This window comes from Myotis yumanensis, unplaced genomic scaffold (genome assembly GCF_028538775.1).
Source record: "Myotis yumanensis isolate MYYU_CA2020_CCGP unplaced genomic scaffold, mMyoYum1.0.hap1 SCAF_3, whole genome shotgun sequence".
NCBI lineage: Eukaryota > Metazoa > Chordata > Mammalia > Chiroptera > Vespertilionidae > Myotis > Myotis yumanensis.
The window spans coordinates 25996327-26021728 of NW_027223754.1; the positions used below are offsets into that span (position 1 = coordinate 25996327).

The 25402-nt window shown below is 40.3% G+C and overlaps 1 protein-coding gene across 1 annotated transcript in view; it reads right to left on the reverse strand.

Annotated features, from left to right (window-relative positions):
- Nucleotides 1–4945: 4945 nt before the first annotated feature.
- Nucleotides 4946–25402, reverse strand: part of KAT6A (lysine acetyltransferase 6A) — a 127018-nt gene continuing 106561 nt past the window's right edge. The window contains exons 14-17 of the mRNA XM_070408465.1: nt 24693–24900; nt 20366–20968; nt 13339–13660; nt 4946–10296 (exon numbers count right to left, since the gene is read on the reverse strand). Coding sequence (XP_070264566.1) covers nt 7619–10296; nt 13339–13660; nt 20366–20968; nt 24693–24900 — 3811 coding nt within the window. The 3' untranslated portion in view covers nt 4946–7618. The remainder of the gene's footprint in view (nt 10297–13338; nt 13661–20365; nt 20969–24692; nt 24901–25402) is intronic.

Genomic DNA, 25402 nt, shown 5'->3' on the forward strand with positions numbered 1-25402 from the left:
GTAATTATGATGTGTCTGGGCCTGGGCCTGTTTGGGTTCTTCTTGCTAGGTTCTTGGGCCTCCTGAACTTGTGTAACTTTTTCCTTCATCAGGTTAGGGAAGTTTTCTGCCATTATTTCTTCAAACATATTCTTTATCCCTTGCTCCCTTTCTTCCTCTTCTGGCATGCCTATAATGCAAATATTGTTACATTTCCCATAGCTCCCTTAAACTATCCTCCTGTTTTTAAGTGTTTTTTTTCTTTTTGGTTCTCTGATTGCGTGATTATTTTCTGCCCTGTCTTCTAATTCACTGATCTGATCCTTGGCTTCCCCTAATCTGCTGTGTATTCTTTCCACTGTGTCAAAAGAGGAATTTTAAATAGACAATATATGAAAAGGCGCTCAAATTCATTAGTAATCAGGAGAATGCAGAAAATAACCACTACACATTCATAGGATTGACATTAAAATGTCAATTAAAATGATTGAAAATATCAAATATTGAAGGGAACATATAATAACAGAAGCTCTCACATACTGCTGATGGTAGCAAAATAAGTGGTATGGCTGCTTTTGAAACTCTTTGGCATTATCTAGTACAGTTGAAGTTACACCTACCTTATCACCCAGCAAAACCACTTCCAGGAATACACTATGAGAAATGTCAGCAAATGAGCACAGGAGACCTACACAGATTAAATATAGCAGCAGCATTGTAACCAACGAAATTGGAAACAGCCTAAATCTATGTCAACTTTAGAATGTATAAATACATTATAGTCCTATAATAGAATATTATACAGCATGAAAATAAATGAACTATAGCAAAGGCAACATCATGAACAAATCTCACAATCAGGTTGAAGGAAGCCAGAGGCAAAATGAATGATTCCATTTCTGTAAAGTTCAAAATCAGGCAAAATGAAACTATGGTGTTTAATAATGCACACCTAGGTAGCAAAACATTTTTCCGGTCAGGGCCATTTTTAAAAACTAAAAAAAGTATTCAGCACATAAGTCTAGTGATTATCTTCAGTTGGGAAAGAAAACTGTGATTAGGAAGGAGCCCACAGTCAGAGTGGAGGATTTCTGGCTGCTGTTCTTTTTATTTTTACAGAGATATTAACTTTATATAGATTCAGTAAGCTGTACATGTTTTGTGCACTCTGTATGTACTCTGTTTTCACAATAAAAACAGGCATAGCCCTAACCGGTTTGGCTCAGTGGATAGAGCATCGGCCTGCAGACTCAGGGTCCCAGGTTTGATTCCGGTCAAGGGCATGTACCTTGGTTGTGGGCACATCCCTAGTAGGGGGTGTGCAGGCGGCAGCTGATCGATGTTTCTCTTTCATCGATATTTCTAACTCTCTATCCCTTTCCCTTCTTCTCTGTAAAAAATCAAGAAAATATATTTTAAAAACAGGCATGAAAAAATGTTGGGGAACAGAGTCCTTCTTTTCTGGGCATATTAAGATCTTCTTAGGATGCCTGACCCTGCAGAGGAAGGCTGCTAAGGCAGGAGCCAGCTGAAGACAAAGCCAATATACAAGGAGGGTGGATGGAGCAGGTTGCTGAAAGATGTTCCACAGCCTGAGAGCCCCAACAAAACAACTCAACAAAGAGGCTGCAGTGACTGGTTTGGGTCTGTTTTGCTTTGTTTTCCTTTGTAATTTTCAATAGCATTATTCCCTTGGCTCTCTAAAGTTGTTCTTGCAACATTCCATGTTACTCAGTTTTCAGATTACACTTTTAATCAAGAACCTTTTGGGATGTCAAGTTAGGAGTTCTAGTCAATTCTAGTTATCTTCCTTAAACAGGAGCTGGACAGACTTTTTAAAAATCATGTAATTATTCTACTTTGCAAGAGATTCTAGCAGTAAAGCCATCACTGTTTCCTAGTCAATCTATAACTGTTTTCATTTTCACTGGAAAACTATGATCAACAACAATCCTTTTGACATAACTGACTATATAACTGTTTTTAAAACTTCCTTTTAAAAAGAAATAAAAAAATTAAATCAATTTAAAAAATGTAATACATCAGTTAAACAATTAGAACTTGTACATGGGGAAGAGCCTCAATCCTAACAAAGAAGTTTTATGTATAAATGTTTTTCTTTGTCACAAAAGCCTTTAAACTTAGGATCCCAATTAAAATGTTTTAAAAGAAAATTTCAAAAATAGGAGATTCTGGAGCTCCCCAAAAGCTCTTTTAGGCCCAATTTTTAAATAACTCGAGAGGTAATCTGAATGACTTGTTTCCTGACAACAATGCCAAATTTTCCATGCATATTCATAGGAATCCTAATGAGCTGTACCCTGCACTATAGTTCTTTAAGCACAGGCAAGTAGCTTATCTCTCAGGCCACTTGCTTGTCTTTGCTGATCCTGTGCATGTACAAACTAAAAATTGTTAAAAATGAACACGTCACCCAGAAAGCATTTAATATTTTTGAATGTTGCTTAAATGTGGCTTTCAGAAATATTTAGTAAAGAATTAAATGTTAGAACATTTTTTCTTGCTAACAATAATGTATACCCACACTCAAAAAGTTTTTCACAAGTTGTAGGAAAACAACTCCCTCTTACTATTTATGTCTAGTATTTGAAAAGATCTCAGAAAAACATAGTCCATTATACTCCAGGGCTTTCCTTATTTCAAGCAAAAATTATACCTACCACTTTTTTGAGGTTTTATATAATCCATATACCAATACTAGTATTTAGGCTCCTATCGATATAGCAAGGAATTTCAATTAAGTCCAATTTGTAGCTGACCCTCTGGAAAGAACATCCACGGGTCTGTGTTGCATTATGTAACCACACCAACTTACATAACAAACCCATCCTGCCCCTTAACAGGGATTTATTAATGGGTTTTGTTTTGGGGATTGTCAGCTTTTGATTGGATGGCCATGCTCAAGAATTCCAGACACTGGTCGACATAAAAAAATAAAAAAACACCTGACTCTATATAGTCTCTAAGTTCATTTACAGAAACTGTATCACTTTTTAGATTTCCTGAAAGTCACACCAAGGATATAGAGCTCTTTCCTCCCACACACACTTGTCGTAATAACCCTGCTTACTCTATTCTGCCAACAAGGACAGTTAATTTTTGTTTCTCTTTTCACGATGCCTTCCCATTATCATCATTGACCAATATCTTGTATATTGTGAAAAGACAAGGACAAAAACCATCACAAACTGCCCAGGCTGCAACAGAGAACCTGAAACAGTAATTCTCACTTAAAGAGCTAGAATTGTCGACCTGACAGACACTGGCTTTTGGTGAATAGATATTGTCACTATGCTACAAAGAAAGCCATGCTTGGAGAGGTCTTTTAGGAATATAATTCCTGGAACCCTAGTTACTAAATGCATGACAAGTCTCAGCAATATACCATTCATCGAGTGAAGTGGTCGGCAAACTGCGGCTCGTGAGCCACATGCGGCTCTTTGGCCCCTTGAGTGTGGCTCTTCCTAAGCTTTAGGAGTACCCTAATTAAGTTAATAACAATGTACCTACCTATATAGTTTGTTTAAAAAATTTGGCTCTCAAAAGAAATTTCAATCGTTGTACTGTTGATATTTGGTTCTGTTGACTAATCCGTTTGCCGACCACTGATTCTCGTGTATTACCACTCTCCTCTCACACCTACCCTTTGATTCAGAGTGAAAAGGCCAAAGGCAATAAAGAAATAAGAGCTCCTTCTCTACTCACATCACTCATGAGTTGGCTTCAAATGGAAGTATATTACTCAAATTATATTTTTAATTTAATATATAGTGAGGGTGCTAACACTTCAAATAAATCTATAATACAGTCTTTGGTCACATTATCTCCTTTGTCAAAAAATCAAAATTGCTGTATGTTGAATTCACTTATACCAGGTAATTTACAGTAGCAAAGGCAGCAAGTATGTTTTTGAGACACTATACTAATAATTGCATAGTACCATGACAGTCTTGGGTCCAAATCATGGTTACGTAAGCAAGCAAAGAAATGAAGGGAAACAAACCTATTCTGGGTGACAACTTTATGACCTAAAACTTTAATGGCACGAGGGTTAGAACAAACATCTGCTATCGATACTACTCGTGTACAATTCCTAAATTCTTCTCAGTGTGAAAGGGTAGCAGATAAAGTTTGGAGGCCATTAAAACTTGCAGCCGTTTCACCTCTTCACCCTGAGGCTGTCAACTTTCCAAAGTTAAATAGAATTTCCTGGAAATCTGCCTTATATTCAAAATTCTAAATGATGAGAGGCAAGTAAAATAACCAAGAAAATAACAACAATAACAAAAAGATCTTTAATGTTCAGGATCTTGATTTGTGGCAAATCTCCCTAAATTACATCATGAAGTAAACAGAAATGAGAAAAAAACAACCACTGTTTCACATCTAGGAGGTACTTGTCATTGCAACTGTATTTCTTTCTTCCTTCCTTTTTTTAAATCCTCACCCGAGGATATTTTTCCATTGATTTTTAGAGAGAGCGAAAGGGAGAGGGAAAGACAGAAATATCGGTGTGAGAGAAACACATTGATGGGCTGCCTCCTGCACGGGTCGGGCCGGGCCGGGCCAGGGAGGAGCCTGCAACCAAGGTTCGTGTCCTTGACCAGAATCAAACCCAGGACCCTTTGGTCTGCAGGCTAATTCTCTATCCATTGAGCCAAACCAGTTAGGGCTGTATTTCTTTTTTAAGGTTGGGTAAATCACAATCCCTTTACAAGGTTTTCAATGGATTAACCTAAAAAAATCAAGATGAGATTATAATACCATTTTCTTTGGAAAAGAAAAACCATCTATATTGTTGGCATTAAATATATATATTTGAAAACTGGATTTCAAAGCAAAAGTCATGAACTTATACTTGCTATATAACGAGGAACATGAAAAGGCTGTTGTGTGTTGAAAAGAACTGGAGTTTGGGAGAAAAATTCCACATGCAAGACAGACATCCAAAATGGCTCAACATAATTTATTTTTTTTATGTTAAAATGTACAGAGTTCTTTTGAAAGTACTTGCTAGAAAGGGGGGAAAAAGTGATATTACATACAAGGAGAGGAAGGGAGACCAACTGGCCCAGGAGCGCATGACATGGAGAAATACAAAGGCATCTAGGCACCCCTTCCCCTTAGCTTACAAGTCACCATGAACAAAGTACAAAGAAGTTACAAAACAGGAAAAGCAAATATAAACAGACAGGAATAGACTTAGTTAGCTTCATTTGTACATGCGGCTTTTAGAGGCATCTGGAGCTCTATTCACACACTCTAGAGATCTCTTTAAAGAGAATTTTTATCTTTCTTAAAATAGTTTTTAATATTCTACAACAAAGATAAAAAATTTTAAAGATGGAATGAAATGAAAAAGCTCTTATTTTAAAAGGCATCAAAGTCACTAACAGTGAGTTTTTTAAATTTCTTTTTTAGAAGATTACCCAAGTTATTTTGCTAAAAATACATTTTTTTTAAAACAGAAGTGAAAAAATGACAGGTACCAATATTACTGTGTTGGATAATTTCTTTTATAATATAGAAAAGAACATTTTCTCTACAATAGTTCTAGTCACAAAAAGGCTTGTGGAAAAAGGGAGCTGCCTGATTGAATCTTTTTTTTCTTTTTTTAAGAAAGAAACAAAACCAAACACAATCGCAAACCAACAGAAACTGAATTCACGGCCCTCATTGCAACAGCTTCTCCTTCTGCCTTGACCCACCACCCTCCTCCCAATATACTTCCCTCCCGACCCACCCCAACCCCACCCCAACCAGGAAGCAATGACATAGCTGAAGATAGGGAGAGGGCAGAACAGTGCACTTTCTACATAGATGCTTGAGAACTGGAATAGTATATACAGAGAAACTGGGTCCTACACAGCCTTGTACATGCTCAGAATTGATAGCGCTAGGATGTGGAATTCTGCCTTTTTCTATGTAACACATTTAATTGAGAAAGTCAATTAAAATGTATTAAAAAAACCAACAAACCTGTGCATTTGAAAAATGTAATGCCTAATTAGTACTTCAAAATTTATCTATATAAAATATACAAATAAAGGAGAGAATTTAATGCTTATAGGTATTTCTTTAAGCAGTACTTCCCCCTTTTGGATATTTGACTGCACATACCAAGTGGTATAATAATTTCCATCTTCTAATGATGGAATATATATATATAGATATATAGATTTTTTTACCTATCCCTGGAGCAAGTAACAGGAAGAGAATGGGCAAACTGGCTGCACAAAAGAGAATGGAATTGGGAATAACATAGGAGCCTGCTAAAACCCTGCTGTCCAGATTTGCCCTGCTATGCTGGTGGTTGGTTTATCTTTCTTCTCTTCAGCCACTCACAGGTGAGCAGCTAGTGCACTGATTCACAGGGGATGAACTCAGGATCTCAAAAGACAAATGAAGACTGGAGGTATGTATCATTTAAGTAGCTATAAAACTCACACCATGATCTCCCTTACAACACACATTCTGTCATCTCTTCCAACATAAACAGTGTCAAAGGTTTGCCAGGTATTTTCAAATCACTGAAACAGTCATCCATCAACACTGTAAGAATGTAAGAGGCTAATCACTAGGGACTGTTGTTTGAGTTTAATCAGAGTCAAAGGCTCAGGAATCAAGACCCTTAGCATCTCAAAGTACATACTAAAAACAAGAGGTTGCGTGGAACGTGGGCTTTTATGGCTGATTCACCAGGTGGTAAAAAAAACGAGAGGTTAATTTCCTCTTTTTGATTGTTAATTGACCATCTCTATTCTTGCAAGGCTAATTTAGGATTGCAAACAGCTTTCCTCTGAGATTCTGCTGTTAATTGAGACTTACAGTATTTGTGTGTCTCTGAGTGCTAAGTGGGTATAGTAAAAAAAATTATATTACACTTGATTTAAGAAAGACAAACATTTCAATGAAGTCCATCTAAAAAGAAACATTTTGGGGGAAAGGTTTCAAGAGGTGTGTGTGCGTGCGTGTGTGTGTAGGGAGTGGAGGGGATTTTAAAAGGAGAAGCATTTTCCTGCCTCACTTTATTAATAATAATAATAATAATATTAACAATAACAATAAGTTTAAGGAGCTTGGGTTGTTCTCCATGTCCCCATCCGAGTCTCCCATAAGTGCCTCCTGCTGGAATGAAGTAGGAAATGAAAAGTTGGGTTCAGAGGAAAGGGTCTGGTTAACCCTCGAGATGTATATATAACATTTAAAAATGACAACACTGGGAGCTGCAAACAGTGAAGGGAAACATACATCTTCAAATAAAATCAAGATATTTCACTTTTACACAAATTCTGTCCATGTGGTATGTAAAGAAAGTAAGGCTCTTTTTAATTATGAAAAGATTTTTGTGCATGTTTCCCCTATCCCCAAATCCATTTTTAGATGAGTTCTATTGTAAAATGTTCAAGATTATGAAGAAAACCAAAACCCAGAACAAAATGAACCCCCAAAAAAGAGACCAGGTTTTTTAAAAAATAAAATAAACCAAAGAAAAATTCCTCTAAATCTACAGCAATATTTTAACTGGAAAAAAAAGGTCCATTTTTCTCTGGTTTGTCAGTATAAAAGGTTCCTTTATTTATATATATTTAAGTTTTTAATTGCAAGTTCATCTTGCTCATCTTCTCATGTAAGGTCCATTGAGTGACTGCTTGGGCACACCAGCAGCATTCATGTAGCTGTGATGGGAGGGGCCAGTGTACATCATGTTTCCATGAGGGTTTGGCTGCATAGGCTGCTGGGTATAGGCCTGGCTCCCCATCATCCCCATCTGCATCTGCATAGGATACTGTGCTGTCTGGTTCATGTAGGCAGGGTTACTATGGTAACTGCTGTTCATCATGGGTTGTGTCATTCGATAGCTGTTCATGGCATTCAAGGTGTTCATATTCATGGAATTAACATTATAGGTAGGGGTTGGCATTAAATTAACCCCCATGTTCATGCCACGCTGAACGGCCAATGCACGAGGGCCAGCCTGCATGGCAACCGCTGGTGGACTGCGGCCATACAGCTGCTGCTGGTGAGCAGCTGCAGAGGGCAGTGGTGCAGATTTGGAGCGGATGGAAATGTGCCCCTTGACTGGCATTTGCCCTTGCAACCTCTGAGTGTGAGGAATGCCAATGTTGGTAGCGGACATGTTGCACTGTAGCAGAGGTGACGTGAGGTTCATGGTGGTAGATGCCAAGTTTGGGGGTGGCGTCATGGTGGCTTGTGCTTGAGGGGTCCCAGCTAATGGATGAGATGGAGCTAGCTGAGCCAGCCCTGTATTAGACAAAGAAACACTGGTTGCATAGGAAGTCACAGCAGGAGAATGGCTATAAGGCATGGCATGAGGGTCCATAATGGTGTTAGTCAGCTGCTGTAACTTGGCTAAACTGAAGGTGGCTGACGGTTGAGAGTAGCTGCCGGCACCAAAATCCCCTGGAATCCTCTCATAGATACTGATGTTCCCAGTGCTTCCAGATTCTGGTATCTCCATGATCATAGGCGCTGGAGTGAAACTGTTATTCATACTACACTGTGACAGGGGCGGCTGCTGTTGAGGTGGCGGTGGGGGTTGAGGCTGCTGGGGCTGAGGTGGCGGCGGCTGCTGCTGCTGTTGCTGCTGCTGCTGCTGGGGTGGTGGAGGCTGAGGTGCTGGTTGCTGTTGCTGCTGCTGCTGCTGCTGTTGCTGCTGCTGCGCTGGTGGCGGCGGTGGCGGCTGCTGGTTACTGGGAGGCCGCTCCACCACACAGCTCTGAGGTGACTTGATGTTGCAGTTGGCAGCAGGCTGGACATTGTTCTGCTGCATCATACTGCAGCTGTTGCCCATATTTGCCATCTGCTGAGTGACAACACAACTGTTCTGGGTGAGGCTGCTGGAGGACGATAACCCACCATAGGAGCAACTGCTCTGGGAAGAGTTATTCCCACAAATGCTGCCGCCCATCGTGGAATCATAACTGCTAGGGTTCTCATAGTTTTCTGTGGTGCTCTCAATGCTGCCCAGATCACTGAAGCCACTGTCCACCACCTGCTGAGAGTGGTCTGATACGGAAGGCACATCCATCATGGGGCTGGTCTCCATGTTCTGCATAGAGGGGGCGGACAGGGATCCTTGTTCTGGGCTGATCTGGGTGTAACCACTTTCAAGGGCAGGCACATTGGGACTGCTGACTGAACGGACTGACTGACTGGGATGAGACTGAACAGAAGATATTGGACTATTGTGTTCAGAAGCATGACAGTCTTCAACCATTGACATCTGAGGGTCTTCATCAGCTTGGGTGTAACTCTGCAGCGTCTGACAAGCTGCAAGTGTCTCTTCACAGTCCTGGTAGGCACCCTCGTGCTCATTGCTTTCTTCTTGAGTCAAGGACTGTACTGCTTGCACAGTTTCCAGATCCAGTTCACTATGGGGAATTTCGTCTTCCTCTTTTAACTCAATTAATTCTTCTTTAGAGTTTGAATCTTCTTCATGATCATCCTCAGACCCTGGCATATGTTCTGATATCACGGATGTTTCATGGGAAGTCTGTTCTTCTTCAGAATCTGGTTCTGTTTCCTCTTTATCCTTTATATTCTCCCTACTGTTCTGCATATTCGTATCTAAAAAAGACTCCTGACTACCAGGACCCTCTTTGACATCTTCTCTAATGGGCTGCTCTTCTAGTTCTTTTTTCTTTGTAGATTCTAGATGACCGTCATCTTCATCATCTGCATCATGGTCTTCATTCTGGTTTGTCTCTATAGCCACTTCATCCTCTTCCTCTTGCTCCTGTTCTTCCAGTTCTTGTTGCTCTTCCTCAGATTGCCTCTGCTCTTCTGAGACGCGGGGTTTCTCTTCTTCCTCCTCTACCTCAGGTTCTTTCATTTCCATCTCGGGACTGTTGCTATCCACTGGAGAAACTGCTCTAACTTCACTGCTGGTTGTATCTTCTTCTTCTCCCTCTTCAACCTCTTCTGCTTCCACGTGCATCTCCTCGTCTCCCTTCCTTTCTTCGGTTAAAGGTAAGTCTTCCTTTGATTCAACAGTTTCTTCATGCTCTTGAATTCTGAGTTTACGTCCAGGTTTAAGAATGGGGACAATGGGCTCAACAATGCGTTCATGAGTAGAAGAAACGGGCATGATTTCCCGATTCAACTTAAATCCTGGCTTGCGACCAGGTCTTTTCTTCCAGTGGATTGGTTTGCGGCTCTTGCCTTTGGGCCATCCCTTTTTCTTTTTCATAGGTGTGGACGTATCTGGCTCATGTGGAGAATCCTTCACATCACATTTTCTCAAGACAGGTACTGGCTTTAGGATAGGAGTGTCTGTACAGGAGGGATAAAAAAATAAAAACAGGTTATAAGATCTTATGTTTTTTAATGCCTTTTTCTGAGACCAGCATATACAACAGAAATAATTTCATTAATCACCACAAACTTGATTATCTTCATTGTCTAGTTAAGAATCTAAAGAAGAAGCCTAATTAGTGACATCTTCTAAAGTTATAAGGTAAATTGGCAGAACAGTGAAAGAATCCTAGTCAACATTCTGTTACCACCCACTAGCTAAAACCAGTTCAAGTTTATCATTGCCAACGGTATAGCTTGGGAAAGTTCCTCTAATTCAGTTTTATCATTTATAAAATGGAAATGAGCTTTATAAAGGTGCAAATACAAAGTAGTTATTACAACTACTTTAGACAAATTATCTTTATTATGTAAGTTATAAATCAGTTCATATCTTTGTTTTTCTTTGTAATCCTCACCCGAGGACATGTTTCATTGATTTTAGAAAGAGAGTGGGAGAGGGAGAGGGAGAGGGAGGGAGAGAGTGGTAGGGAGGGAGGAGGACAGAGAGCGGAGGGGAGAGAGGGAGAAACATCAATCAGTTGCCTCCTGCATGCACCATGACCCACAACCTGACCAGGAATTGAACCTGATATCCATTGGTGTATGGGACAATACTCCAACTAACTGAGCCACCCAGCCAGGGCTTTTTTTCTGATTGCAATTTATATTCTCTGATTGTCTTATTTTCCACAAAATCATTACTTAAGTTAATTTCATGAGCCATGATTGAGCAATGCTACAAAATAAATGTTGTGTTTGTATGGGAATAGCTGCAAAACATTTAATCCTAGACAAATACTGACCTGAAGAAAGCTGAAGCATCAATAACAATGGTTTATTAAAAATAAATTTTATTTTAGCATTATTTTCTTCACAATTAATTTGTTCCTTTTAAAAAATTGTAGTAAAATATGCATAGCATATAAAAGTCCCCATCTTAACATTTTTGGTGTGGCATTAAGTCCATTTCCTTTTCCATTTATTTCTTTAATCCTCACCTGAGGATATTTTTCCATTGATTTTTAGAGAGAGTAGAAGGGAGAGAGAGAGAATCATTGATGCAAGAGAGACACATTGATTGGTTGCCTCAAGCCTGCAACCAGAACTGAACCCGAGACCCTTCCGTCTGCAGTTCTATCTACTGAGCCAAACCAGCTAGAGAACATTTCCCATTAATTTTTTTAAAAATATATTTTATTGATTTTTTACAGAGAAGGGAGAGGGATAGAGAGTTAGAAACATTGATGAGAGAGATCGATCAGCTGCCTCCTGCACGCCCCCCCACTGGGGACATGCCCGCAACCAGGGTACATGCCCTTGACTGGAATCGAACCCGGGACCCTTGAGTCCGCAGGCCGACGCTCTATCCACTGAGCCAAACCGGTTCAGCTCCCATTAATTTTTAAAGGGAAGACAACCAAGGCAAGAACATGATTTGCAGGGGAGAGCTAAAAAGGTATAGTTAATAAAAATAATTTGAAAACAAAAAAAAATTGGTCCAATTCAACAGAAACTTAGAGGATACTATTTTAGTTTATAATGATACAAGTTATAATTTTACTAATGTGCCAAATTTAAAAAATAAGTTTCCTACTTATATATATTTCCTACTTATAACAAAACTCTGGAAAATCATTACCAAAGCAAAAAATCAGTCATCTTGTCATTTTTATTAAAGTATTTATTGTAGCCCTGGTTGGTTTGGCTCAGTGGATAGAGCTTGGGCCTGTGGACTGAGTCCCGGGTTCGATTCTGATCAAGGGCACATGCCTGGGTTGCAGGTTTGGACCCCAGTAGGGGGCATGCAGGGAGGCAGCCAATCAATGATTCTCTCTCATCATTGGTATTTCTATCTCGCTCCTTCTCCTTTCCTCTCTGAAATCAAAAAAATATTTTTTTTTAAAAAGAAAGTTGTCACCTTTAAAAAAAATTATTGTATAAATATATGAGCATGGAGAAAATGAAAGTTATCCACTAGATTTGAAACTGAGTGAATTTAGGTGAGGGCTTGTGCTGGGGGGGCGGGAGGGGGGGAAGGAGACATATGTAATACTTTCAACAATAAAAAATTTAAATTTTTAAAAAAGGGGTTCTCCTTTTCAGAAAAGAAGAGCATTAAAATAAAGAAGTAAAAAAAGAAACTGAGTGAATTTATTTTAAAAGAATAAAAAGCTCAACTAGTTAATCCATAAAAGCTATACATTTATATCTATGTTCAACTAGATTCCTTCAAATTCAAAAAGCTCAGTTTGACCCCATGCAAAACAAACACTGCAGATGTAGGCAGCATGATGCTCTGGAAAAACTGAGGCAAGGATGCAAATGACTAGTATGTGACCCAGCTCATGTATGAGCCCATTTCTTCATTTCTAAAGAGGAAATAACAATAAGGGTGTTTTAAAAGTACATCACTGAATGTTTAGCTATACCATATTTTGAAGTACTGTTACCATTTTTATTAGAAATGTACTACTAATTGAGCAAGACACTTAAAAACATGATTCGGGAAGGATTCCTGAACAGATCTGAAGCAAGTTCAATTTACATGAATTTGATCTTATTTAAGAACCATCTTCTTAGCATTTGTTAACTATTTATTGAGTACCTATATTAAACACTCAGTACACTACAGTAAGTGATACAGACTAAATTTATAGAGAGCACGTTCTAGTAAAGAGTTATTACTTAAATATCTTCCTGACACTAAGTCTAGTCCACCTATTAACTAAAGTTTCAGATAATGAACAAAAAAGGATTCGGCAGAAAAAGAATTTTCTGCAGAAACAGCAATAGGTCCCAGAGGAAACTAGGAAAAAAAAAAAAAACACTTTAAAAGAACAGAGGACTAAATGAGGGTGAATATACTTGATACAACTTTTTAGAGATTACCAAGTCATCCTTTAGTTACTTAGTAGGCTGGGTTCGTTTTTCAGCCTTTTTATTGAAGGGTTTACAGCTATCACTGCTGTATTCTAAAGACAATAAAAATACAATAAGCAAAAGTTTTGTAAAACATACCATCGGCATCATCTGACTCTTCGTCATCGTCGTCATCATCTTCATCTTTCGACTTCCTCTTAGAAGAGGATCGACACCTGAGAACATTCTGTGAGGACAACCGATGGAAGTATCCTCTAGAGAACAGTTCATTTTCATCCTCTTCCTCTTCTTCTTCATCAATCTCAAAGGTGGGTTCTAACCTTGGCATCGGCCTCTCCGAGTCAGAGTCTTCAAAAGGTTCGTCTAAAACTTCTGTAGTCTCAGAAATAGTTTCTGTGACCACACTGCTATTGTGGTGTTTGCGTTTTCGGACTCTCCTCCTTCGGTGAAGAATTGGTTTCTGTTTAAAAGAGAAATAATTTTATTAACAGTAATGAACACTATCATTTCTGCTAATAATATGATTAATAGTTTTTAAGCCTAATAGAATTAGCACACATAAAATGAGGATGCTATTTACCAAAATATATTTAAATTTTAAAGAATTTTTATTGATAGAGAGGAAAGGAGAGGGAAAGAGAGAAAGAAACATCAATGTGAGAGGGAAACACCGATCAACTGCTTCCTATATATCCCCTATCGGGGATGGAGCTTGCAACCTGGGCATGTGCCCGGACTGGGAATAGAACCGCCAACCTTTCGGTGCATGGAACAACCCCCAAACAACTGAGCCACACCAGCCTGAGCTCAAAATAGATTTTAAATATTATTTCAAAATACCATAGTAAGATACTATACATAATGTATCATAGATACACAGATGTTGGATAAATGAATACAACTTTGTAAAAGAATCGTCACGCAGGCCCCAAAGGGCAGATACTATAATTCCCTTCTTAAGAGTGACTGAGAGGAGAAACCAAGATGGCGGCATAGGTAAACAACTGAAATTGCCGCCTAGCACAAGCACTTCAAAAATACAACTAAAAGACAAAACGGAAATCATCCAGAACCACAGGAAGACTGGCTGAGTGGAAATACTACAACTAGAAGGAAAGAAAAAAGCACACTGACACTTAGAGGAGGTGTGGAAATAAAGTGCAGACGTACGGAGGCGCATGTGGAAAGGGCTGGCAACTGAGGACGCGGTTGTCTTTTTCAACCTGCTCTGAACTCCAGTTCCGGGCTAGTCTCTGAGGACCCAGACTCATACGGGGAGAAACTGGACTGTCTGGCAGCGGGCGGAACTCAAGGGCAGCTTTCTCTCAGAGGTGCTTGCAGTGATTACTTAAGGACACTGAGAACCGAGGCCTCTTAGGGCAGGACTGAGGATCAGCCGTAGCTGTTTGCTCCGCCCTGTTGATTCCGAGACCCCGCCCCACCCAAGCTGTGCGCAGAGGCTTTTGCATATGAATGACCTGACCCTTTGCAATCTAAAATTATCTAACAAACTGCAGCTGGGTCAGAGAGACCCAGAACATCCAAAAGAAGGCCCAAGGCCCCACAGCAGCTTGCATTGCTTCACAGCTGGGCCTCATCTGGGCACCTCCAAATCCCAAACAAAGAAGAGGAATCTGCAGATGTCTCCATAGCTCCTGCTGGGTAGCCTCAGGCAGAGGCTAAATTAGCACCTCCTTAGAGATCCAAGTGCCAGTGTACCCAGTGATCAGAGCGGGACCATCCAGATTACAACTCCTCAGATCCAGAAGGGACACACTCAGGGGGCAGACCCAGTGAGCACCAAAGCCCCACTGAAGCAAGTCTTGCCCCAGAAGGGTGTCTCCAACACAGAAGTCCTCCCACCATAGACACAGCTGATTCTCACAGCCAATTGGCCTGAAGGTCAATTCCTCCCAGTGATACCTACAATAATCAAGGCTTAACTACAACAAGACTGTGCACAAAGACCACAAGGGGGTGCACCAAGAGTGTCCACCTCAGGTAATTGGGGAGGCTGAGCTACTGGGCCCTATAGAACACCTATAACAGAAAGCCACCCTATCAACACAGAGAAGCAGCCAAAATGCGGAGACAAAGAAATAGGTCACAAATGACAGAAGTGGAGGAAAGCAAACTACTGGATATAGAGTTCAAAACCACACTTATAAGGTTTTTCAAGAATTTTCTAGAAACTGCCGATAAATTTAGTGAGACCCTCAAGAAATCTAGTGAGACCCTCAAGGATATGAAAAAGGACCAACTAGAAATTAAGCATACACTGACTGAAATAAAGAATATTATACAGAGATCCAACAGCAGACTAGAGGATCGCAAGAATCAAGTCAAAGATTTGAAATACGAAGAAGTAAAAAACACCCAACTGGAAAAGCAAAAAGAAAAAAGAATCCAAAAATATGAAGATAGTGTAAGGAGCCTCTGGGACAACTTTAAGCAAACCAACATCCAAATTATAGGGATGCCAGAAGAAGAGAGAGAGCAAGATATTGAAAACCTATTTGAAGAAATAATGACAGAAAACTTCCCCTACCTGGTGAAAGAAATAGACTTACAAGTCCATGAAGCACAGAGAACCCCAAACAAAAGGAATCCAAAGAGGACCACACCAAGACACATCATAATTAAAATGCCAAGAGCAAAAGACAAAGAGAGAATCTTGAAAGCAGCAAGAGAAAAACAGTTAGTTAACTACAAGGGAGTACCCATATGATTGTCAGCTGATTTCTCAACAGAAACTATGCAGGCCAGAAAGGAGTGGCAAGAAATACAGTGGGGCCTTGACTTACGAGTGTCAAGACTAACGAGTTTTTCGAGATACGAGCCGTCTCTCGGCCAATTTTTTGCTTTGAGTTGCGAGCTAAAATTCGGGTTATGAGCCAGCTTCAGATACCCCACCGCTAGTTGGCGCAGCGAACGTCACATCAGCCCAGCATCACGTGTCTCACTTGTTCACTTTTTGATTTGATATATGAGTAATTTGAGTTACGAGATCCGTCACGGAACCAATTAAACTCGTAAGTCAAGGCCCCGCTGTATTCAAAGTGATGAATAGCAAGAACATACAATCAAGATTACTTTACATCACCACCAAACCATTATTATATGAAATGCTGAAAGGTATCCTTTAAGAAGAGGAAGAAGAAGGTAAAGATACAAATTATGAACAACAAATACACATCTACCAACAAGTGAATCTAAAAATCAAGTGAATAAATAATCTGATGAACAGAATACACTGGTGAATATAATAGAATCAGGGGCATAGAAAGGGAGTGGACTGACAATTCTCGGGGGAAAGGGGAGTGGGGGGTGCAGGAAGAGACTGGACAAAAATCGTACACCTATGGATGAGGACAGTGGGGGGGGGAGGGCAGAGGGTGGGGTGGGAACTGGTTGGAGGGGAGCTATGGGGGAAAAAAAAGAGGAATAACTGTAATAATCTGAACAATAAAGATTTAACTTAAAAAAATAGTGACTTAAACACCCTAGAGATGTCTATTTCATTACTAAAATGACATAGTGGTTAGTCCCTCAACTTCTCTTTTCCTCAAGAGGAAAAAAGGAATAAACACTTTCTGTTTGTCTTATAGCTCTACTATGAAGGTCAGCAGAACTATCAGCAGAACCTTCAGTATGCCATTTCATGCACTATCCATGGAGTTTACTGGAATGCAGAAATGTGGAGCTGACAGGTATTTACCTGATGTTAGTGAAGCATTTCAAAAGTAATAAAATAAATGTGGAATTTGGCACATTAGGCACAATTTTGCACACAATAGCACAAAACAAAGATGATGCACATAAGCCAATGACCTAAGCCAATTCCCTCATTCTATAGAGGCGAGAAAGGTTAAAGGACTTAAGGTTACACATGCAGTCAGTATAGAAATGGTTGTAAAATACAGTCTATGACTCTCAATCAAGTGAGTTTCTTCAAGAACTTCCAAAGTACTTTGTACATGATCTCACTGCCTATTATAATATTCCTTTTTTACACAAATAGCCCAGTTTTATTTTATAAAATGGCAAAGATATATTCTTCAGGATCACATAATGAATAGTAGAATTAGTCAAGAGTTCACTTTTTCTCCACTTCAAATTTACTAATCCTTCTAGTTAAGAATACAATTTTCAAACTAAGTTAAACATGACCTTGCTTTTTGGAGAAATAATTGTTTGGAGCATGAAATATACAAGTTGAACCTGAAACATCTTTTAGTACCAGAAAGTAAAAAGTGCTCAAAACTAAACAAAAACCTTCACAAAAATGAAGGCATGTATGTTAAAGAAACACAGGAATAAAATGAAAACAGTTCCAAATATCCAAAGCTAGAAGAATTTGAGCAACAAAATAAAGTAGTAGTATTGGATTATAACTCAAAGTATAAAATAAATATCTATGAGTCCAAAGTGATATAAATAAATGTATAAACAAATAAACAAATAAATAAATGTGGAGAATGGACAAATATCCCAAGCAGGATTCTAAATAAACATAGGTATTCTGCTCTTAAGGAGTAAAATATTACTCCCCATAGCTCAAGTGTGGGTTGTAGACAGATTTCCTCCAAAGACTACAGAAAAGAAAAAAAGGGAATACCTTTACAATGGAGAAACCTGATAACACAAGCTCATGCCAGGTGATGGAGGTTAACAACAGTGGAAAGTCATATTGATAGTAAGTACCCTTGTATATATACTGACTAGAGGCCCGGTGCACAAAAATTTGTGCACTCGGGGGGGGGGGGGGGGGTCCCTCAGCCTGACCTGTGCCCTCTAGCAGTCTGGGACCCCTCGAGGGATGGCCACCTGCTGGCTTAGGCCCGCTCCCCGGGGGATTGGGCCTAAGCTGACAGTCAGACATCCCTCTGGCAGGCCAGGAGCCCTTGGGGGATGTCCACTTGCCAGTGGGGAACAGGCCTAAGCTGCAGTCGGACATCCTTAGCACTGCTGAGAAGGTGGGAGAGGCTCCCACCACCACCCTGTATTGGCAGCCGTCAGCCTGGCTTGTGGCTAAGCAAAGCTCCTTCTGTGGGAGTGCACAGACCACCAGGGGGCAGCTCCTGCATTGAGCATCTGCCCCCTGATGGTCAGTGTGTGTCATAGTGACCAGTCATTCCCAGTCATTCTGCTGTTAGGGTTAATTTGCATATTACCCTTTTATCATACAGGATAGAGGCCTGGTGCATGGGCGGGGGCCGGCTGGTTTGCCCTTAAGAGTGTCCTGGATCAGGGTGGGGGTCCTGCTGAGGTGCCTGGCCAGCCTGGGTGAGGGGCTGAGGGACGTTTTCAGACTGGCCACACCCCCTTCAGGGTGGGGGTCCCCGGTGGAGTGCCTGGCCAGCCTGGGTGAAGGGCTGAGGGCTGTTTGCAGGCTAGCCACACCCCCTTCAGGGAGGGGGGTCCTGCTGGGGTGCCTGGCCACCCTGGGTGAGTGGCTGATGGCTGTTTGCAGGCTGGCCACAGCCCCTTCAGGGTGGGGGTCCCCGCTGGGGTGCCTGGCCAGCCTGGGTGAGGGGCTGATGGCTGTTTGCAGGCTGGCCAAGCCCCCCAGGAGGGACCCTCACCCCATGAGGGTGTGGCCACCCTGGGTGAGGGGCTGATGGTTGTTTGCAGGCTGGCCGCAGCCCCCAGCCACCCAAGCTCCCAGTGGAGGCTGGCTGAAAGCAGGTATCTGGGATTTATTTATCTTCTATAATTGAAACTTTGTTGCCTTGGGCGGAGGCCAAAGCCGGCCAGGGCAGGCGGGAAGCTTGGCTTCCTCCATCGCGGGGGCAACCAAGCCTCCTGCTTGCTCCAGCTCTGTGGCTGCCGGCCGCCATCTTGGTTGGGTTAATTTGCACATAGTCGCTCTGACTGGCTGCTGGGCGTGGCTTGGGGCATAGCAGAGGTGCGGTCAATTTGCATGTTTCTCTTTTATTAGATTAGATAGTTGACACCCTTTATATGATGTGATGAGAATGGCACTTTACCTCTGTAGTCTTCTTCTTAAAAATATATTACCCCATTCTAATATCATGAGGAACATTCGCAAAACTTTCAAGGTCACCAAAAACAAAAAGTCTGAGAAACTATTATAACCAAGAAGGGCCTACGGAGACATAAGTACTAAATGTAATGTGATATGCTGGATGGGATTCTGGAACAGAAAAAGGACATTTGGGAGAACTGAGGAAATCTGGATAAAGTATGTACTCTAGTTAATAATATATCAATTAATTGGCTCACTATTTGTGACAAATGTACCATATCAACCCGAGAAGATAATAATAGGGGAAACTGGATGTGAGGAATACAGAAACGTTCTGTACTTTCTTTGCAATAATTCTATAAATCTAAAATGGTTCTAAAATGAACAGCTTTTTAAAAAATAAATAAATAGCCCTACCTTTTGTTTTTTAAGGATCTGCCAAAGAAAGGAATTATTTCATTGCTTTGTATGAAAGCTGTCACCTCACTACTACAGGGTGGCTCATCCAGAGAACTGACATACTTCAGGCTGACTCGCTTGTGACAATGCTTCAAGATGACTACATAGCCTGGAGTATTTCTGGTATACAGTTTAACAAAAGTCACTATCATCATCATCAGAATTTTTTAACAAACTGGCTCTCATTCAAAATTTGCACGATGATGAAATATATAGCTTATAAAATATTTTTAAAACGTGGTTAAGACAAACTACTGGCAGAGTAAAGGGGAGAGAGAGAAGGGAGGTGAGAGTACAGGGAAAATAGTACTACTCAAGATAAGATGAATGGCTTTGCTCTGAGCACCCCAATATACATCCACTTTCCATGGAACTATGCAATACTTCCTCCTGCTTTTCTAATATAATCATTTCTAAACTATACACATTTAAAAAATATTTTTTAAATCCCTGTCATTTTTTAAATATCAAAACAGCAAGCTGAAAAACAGTCTGTCAACCCTTAAATAAGCTTATGACTTCTATGCTAATTACCATGAATCATAGAAGTCACATACACATTTCAAATAGTCACTGGAAACAATATACTGAGGCTTAAAGTTTAAAAAATAACCCACTAAGAACTTCTATATTTACTCTTTTAGAACTGTAGAAGAGAACAAGTGTATACAATAAACTGCAACTGCAAGAAGGAAAGACATCAAAGAAATGCTTTACCTTTCGCTTCAATGTGGGCTTTGTAAGAACTGGTGGCGAGTTGGACCGAGGACTTTCCGGATCCTCTTCCTCCTCACTACTCTCACTGAAGCCCCTGAGGAGAGCCTTGTCACCATCACTATAGCGACGGGACAGTCTATCATTGCCTTCTGGTAACCTACACTTCAGAACCTCAGGACTTTTCTTTAGATGTCCCCGCCATAGCTCAATCCCTTCACTTAGTCTTCTTTTGGGAATGTCTGGCTTCCCATCCTGGCTTGGCTGCTCCTGAGAGGCTGCCGACTGTTCCTCGCTTTCAGTGTATTGTTCTTGGGAGGTTTCTGATTTTTCCTCACATTCTCCATATTGTTCCTGAGGAGTTGATGACTCTTCCAAGAGCAGTTTAGAATCTTTATCACCAAAACGTTCCTGGTTTTTTTTGTTCTTCCTTCCACAGCGGCCTCTCCGAGATGGCTGATTATTTGCAGGAAGACTATCCCGGGAAAGAACTTGTTTGTTCAAACGTGTAGAACTGGTTGGTGCCAAAACTTCTGGTTTCTTTTCACTTTCTATTGAAGAATAAGAATCTTGCTCTTTGTTCTCCTGAGATGCAGACTTTCCCACCTGATTTCAGAAAATAAAACCACGCTGGTTAATTTTTCAATTTTATCTAGTACTATCTCCTATTTGATCTTTTAAATACTAAGATAAGAAAACAGAGCTTAAAAAAACAAAATTATTATTTAATAGCTAACATGAATATTACTTATGTGTCAGACACTTTTAAATGCTTTAAAAAGGTATTTAATTTTCACAATAATTGTATAAAATATAATTATATGCCCATTTTATAGATTAGGTAACTGGGGTATGAAAAGTTTAAATAAGTTACCCCAAGTCATGCAACAGCAAATGAAGAAGTTGGGATATAAACCCAGGCAGTCTGACCCAAGAGCTGGTGCTCTGAGACACTATGCAATACTATCTTCAATAAACAAAATGAATATTATTCTTATAAATTTTAAATGAGATAGTTTCTGAAACTTCTCAGAAATAAAAATTTATAAACAGAGAGGAGATGGGCTCTGGAATATGAGCAAGAAAAAGGGGGTGTTTGAAAAAAATGAAAGAAAATTTCTATAATTATTTTAATTTCTTTTTATTCTGATTATTTAATTTAATTTTACAAATTAAATCACATTAAAAAGGGGCAAGAATTTGTTTACATTATCAAAGGAGGACATAGATTTTTTTAAAGGATGAAAGAACTTTTTTTTAAAAAGGTATGATCAGGGAGAAACCAAGATGGCGGCATAGGTAAACACCGGAAATTGCTGCCTCACACAACCACTTCAAAAATACAACTAAAAGACAAAACGGACACCATCCAGAAACACAGGAAGACTGGCTGAGTGGAAATTCTACAACTAGAAGGAAAGAGAAAAGCACACTGAGACTCAGAGGAGGTGCGGAAGTAAAGTGCAGAGGTACGGAGGCACATGTGGAAAGGGCTGGCAACTGAGGACACAGTTGTCTTTTTCAATCGGGAGGGAGACACAAGCTCCCGACGGCCCTGACTCCAGTTCCGGGGGAGTCTCTGGGGACCCAAACTCATACGGGGAGAAACTGGACTGTCGGGCATTGGTCGGAACTCAAGGGGGGCTTTCTCTCAGAGGTGCTTGCAGCGATTACCGGGACACTGAGACGCAGGGCCTCTTAGGGTAGGACTGAGGAGCAGCCATAGCTGCTTGTTCCACCCTGTTGATCCCCTGAGACCCCGCTCCACCCAAGCTGTGCGCAGAGGCTTTTGCATATGAAAGGCCTGGCCCTTTGCAATCTAAAATTACCTAACAAGCTGCAGCTGGGCCAGACAGACCCAGAACTTCCAAAAGAAGGCTCAAGGCCCTACAGCAGCTTGCATTGCTTCACAGCTGGGCCTCATCTGGGCACCTCCAAATCCCAAACAAAGAAGAGGAATCTGCAGATGTCTCCATAGCTCCTGCTGGGTAGCCTCAGGCAGAGGCTAAATTAGCACCTCCTTAGAGATCCAAGAGCCAATGTACCTAGTGGTCAGAGTGGGATCATCCAGATTACAACTCCTCAGATCCAGAAGGGACACACTCAGGGGGCAGACTCAGTGAGCACCAAAGCCCCACTGAAGCAAGTCTTGCCCCAGAAGAGTGTATCGAGCTCAGAAGTTCTCCCACTGCAGACACAGTTGATTCTCACGGCCAATTGGCCTGGAGGTCAATTCCTCCCAGTGATACCTACAATAATCAAGGCTTAACTACAACAAGACTGTGCACACAGCCCACAAAGGGGTGCACCAAGAGTGTCCACCCCAGGTAATTGGGGAGGCTGAGCTACTGGGCCCTATCAGACACCTAGCACAGAAAGCCACCCTATCAACACAGAGAAGCAGCCAAAATGCGGAGACAAAGAAACAGGTCACAAATGACAGAAATGGAGGAAAGCAAACTACTGGATATAGAGTTCAAAACCACACTTATAAGGCTTTTCAAGAATTTTCTAGAAACCGCCGATAAATTTAGTGAGACCCTCAAGGATATGAAAAAGGACCAACTAGAAATTAAGCATACACTGACTGAAATAAAGAATATTATACAGACTTCCAACAGCAGACTAGAGGATCGCAAGAATCAAGTTAAGGTTTGAAATACGAAGAAGCAAAAATCACCCAACCTGAAAAACAAAAAGAAAAAAGAATCCAAAAATATGAAGATAGTGTAAGGAGCCTCTGGGACAACTTCAAGCATACCAACATCCGAATTATGGGGGTGCCAGAAGAAGAGAGAGAGCAAGATATTGAAAACTTATTTGAAGAAATAATGACAGAAAACTTCCCCTACCTGGTGAAAGAAATAGACTTACAAGTCCATGAAGCACAGAGAACCCTAAACAAAAGGAATCCAAAGAGGACCACACCAAGACACATCATAATTAAAATGTCAAGAGCAAAAGACAAAGAGAGAATCTTGAAAGCAGCAAGAGAAAAACAGTCAGTTACCTACAAGGGAGTACCCATACGACTGTCAGCTGATTTCTCAACAGAAACTATGCAGGCCAGAAGGGAGTGGCAAGAAATATTCAAAGTGATGAATAGCAAGAATCTACAACCAAGACTACTTTATCCAGCAAAGCTATCATTCAGAAGTGAAGGTCAGATAAAGAGCTTCACTGATAAGAAAAAGCTAAAGGAGTTCATCACCACCAAATCAGTATTATATGAAATGCTGAAAGGTAACCTTTAAGAAGAGGAAGAAGAAGAAAAAGGTCAAGATACAAATTATGAACAACAAATACACATCTACCAACAAGTGAATCTAAAAATCAAGTGAATAAATAATCTGATAACAGAATACACTGGTAAATATAATAGAATCAGGGGCATAGAAAGGGAGTGGACTGACTATTCTCAGGGGGAAAGGGGTGTGGGGGTGCGGGAAGAGACTGGACAAAAATCGTACACCTATGGATGAGGGCGGGGGGGCGGGTGGGGGGGGGGGGGTAGGGACAGAGGGTAGGGTGGGAACCGGGTGGAGGGGAGCTATGGGGGGATAAAAGAGGAACAACTGTAATAATCTGAACAATAAAGATTTAATTTTTTTTTTTAAAAAGGTATAATCACATGAAGAAAAATATTGAAATCTATACAGTCTCTCCTTTTAAAGGCTGTAACTCTTTAATGGCTTTAACCTTTTAATGGCTAAAAATGTCTGTGTACCTACTAAACTATTTAGTGCTCTCTTAGAAAACATACACATTTACATTATTCCATAATGTTTTATCTTAAGGAAAATGTATTTTCTTTTCATTTTTAACAAGTCAGATTTAGTTTCAATTCTGATTCCTCAATTACTATATAGCTTAAAATTTAGCTGCTTGTTGGCACTCTGGTAAGAAATATTTAGTCATAAGTTAACACATAACAAATCTGAAGGTCTCCCAATGTTCCAAGACTTAAAAATATACAAATAAGTATATAAAATCCAGTTTTGTTTTGTTTTTTTGATTTCAGAGAGAGGGAGGGAGAGAGAGAGAAACATCAATGATGAGAGAATCACAGATCAGCTGCCCCCCCCAACCTCCCCCCACCCCTCACCGGGGATCAAGCCTGCAACCCAGGCATGTGCCCTGACCAGGAATTGAATCATGACCTCCTGATTCATGGGTTGATGTTCAACAACTGAATTAAAATAAACTCTGAAATTCTAATGTGAATTTACTGCATTGGTTTATTTAATTTATTTATATATATCACAGATACTCATGAAAACCCAAAATATATCCTTCTGTCACAAAAAATAGAGACTACCCATGTCCTTACATTTGTCTCTAATTCTCTTTCCTGGCACTGCAGCTCTTCATTTTCTCCTTCCTCAGCCTCCTCTTCTTCTTCCTCTGAGACAACAGAATTGGAGACTATGACAGGAGTCCAGCGCAAGCATTCTGGATCTACATCTACAGGTCGCAAATTCAGCTGAAGTTTTGTCATGTGATCCTGAATAAGTTTTTCCCGGCGGATAATTACAAATCTGGAACCAAAGAAAAGTTTATAGCAATCAACAATGTACAAGGAGTACCTAACAATGAATACAGAACCATAATGCCCAGAAAACCCTGGAGATGATGATAAATGCTTCAAAAATAGCAAGCCTGGGAAGCTGAAGTACAGAAATAGGCCATCACATGAGATAGCTAAGAAATATGAAGTTAGATACTTAACACTCAACAACAGCAAGGGATGAAATTATTTTAACCATTTATTGTCTCACACTCCCAATCTCAGAATTTCTAATACTTCCCTGAACTTTACCTCCTATTCTCCATATTTCTAGCTCAAATGCTTCCTTTCTAGATAAAGGTGAGCTCTTTCCTTTGATCTATATTTCATTTTGTACCATGTTATATGGAAATAAATCATGGGTATAATTTATGTGAAATTGTTTCTAGGGTTGAAGAAACTCCTGATACTAGAAAATAACATTCAAACATTAGGAAGGTCAAAAATAGTTTTAAAAAAATATGGTCAGTAGT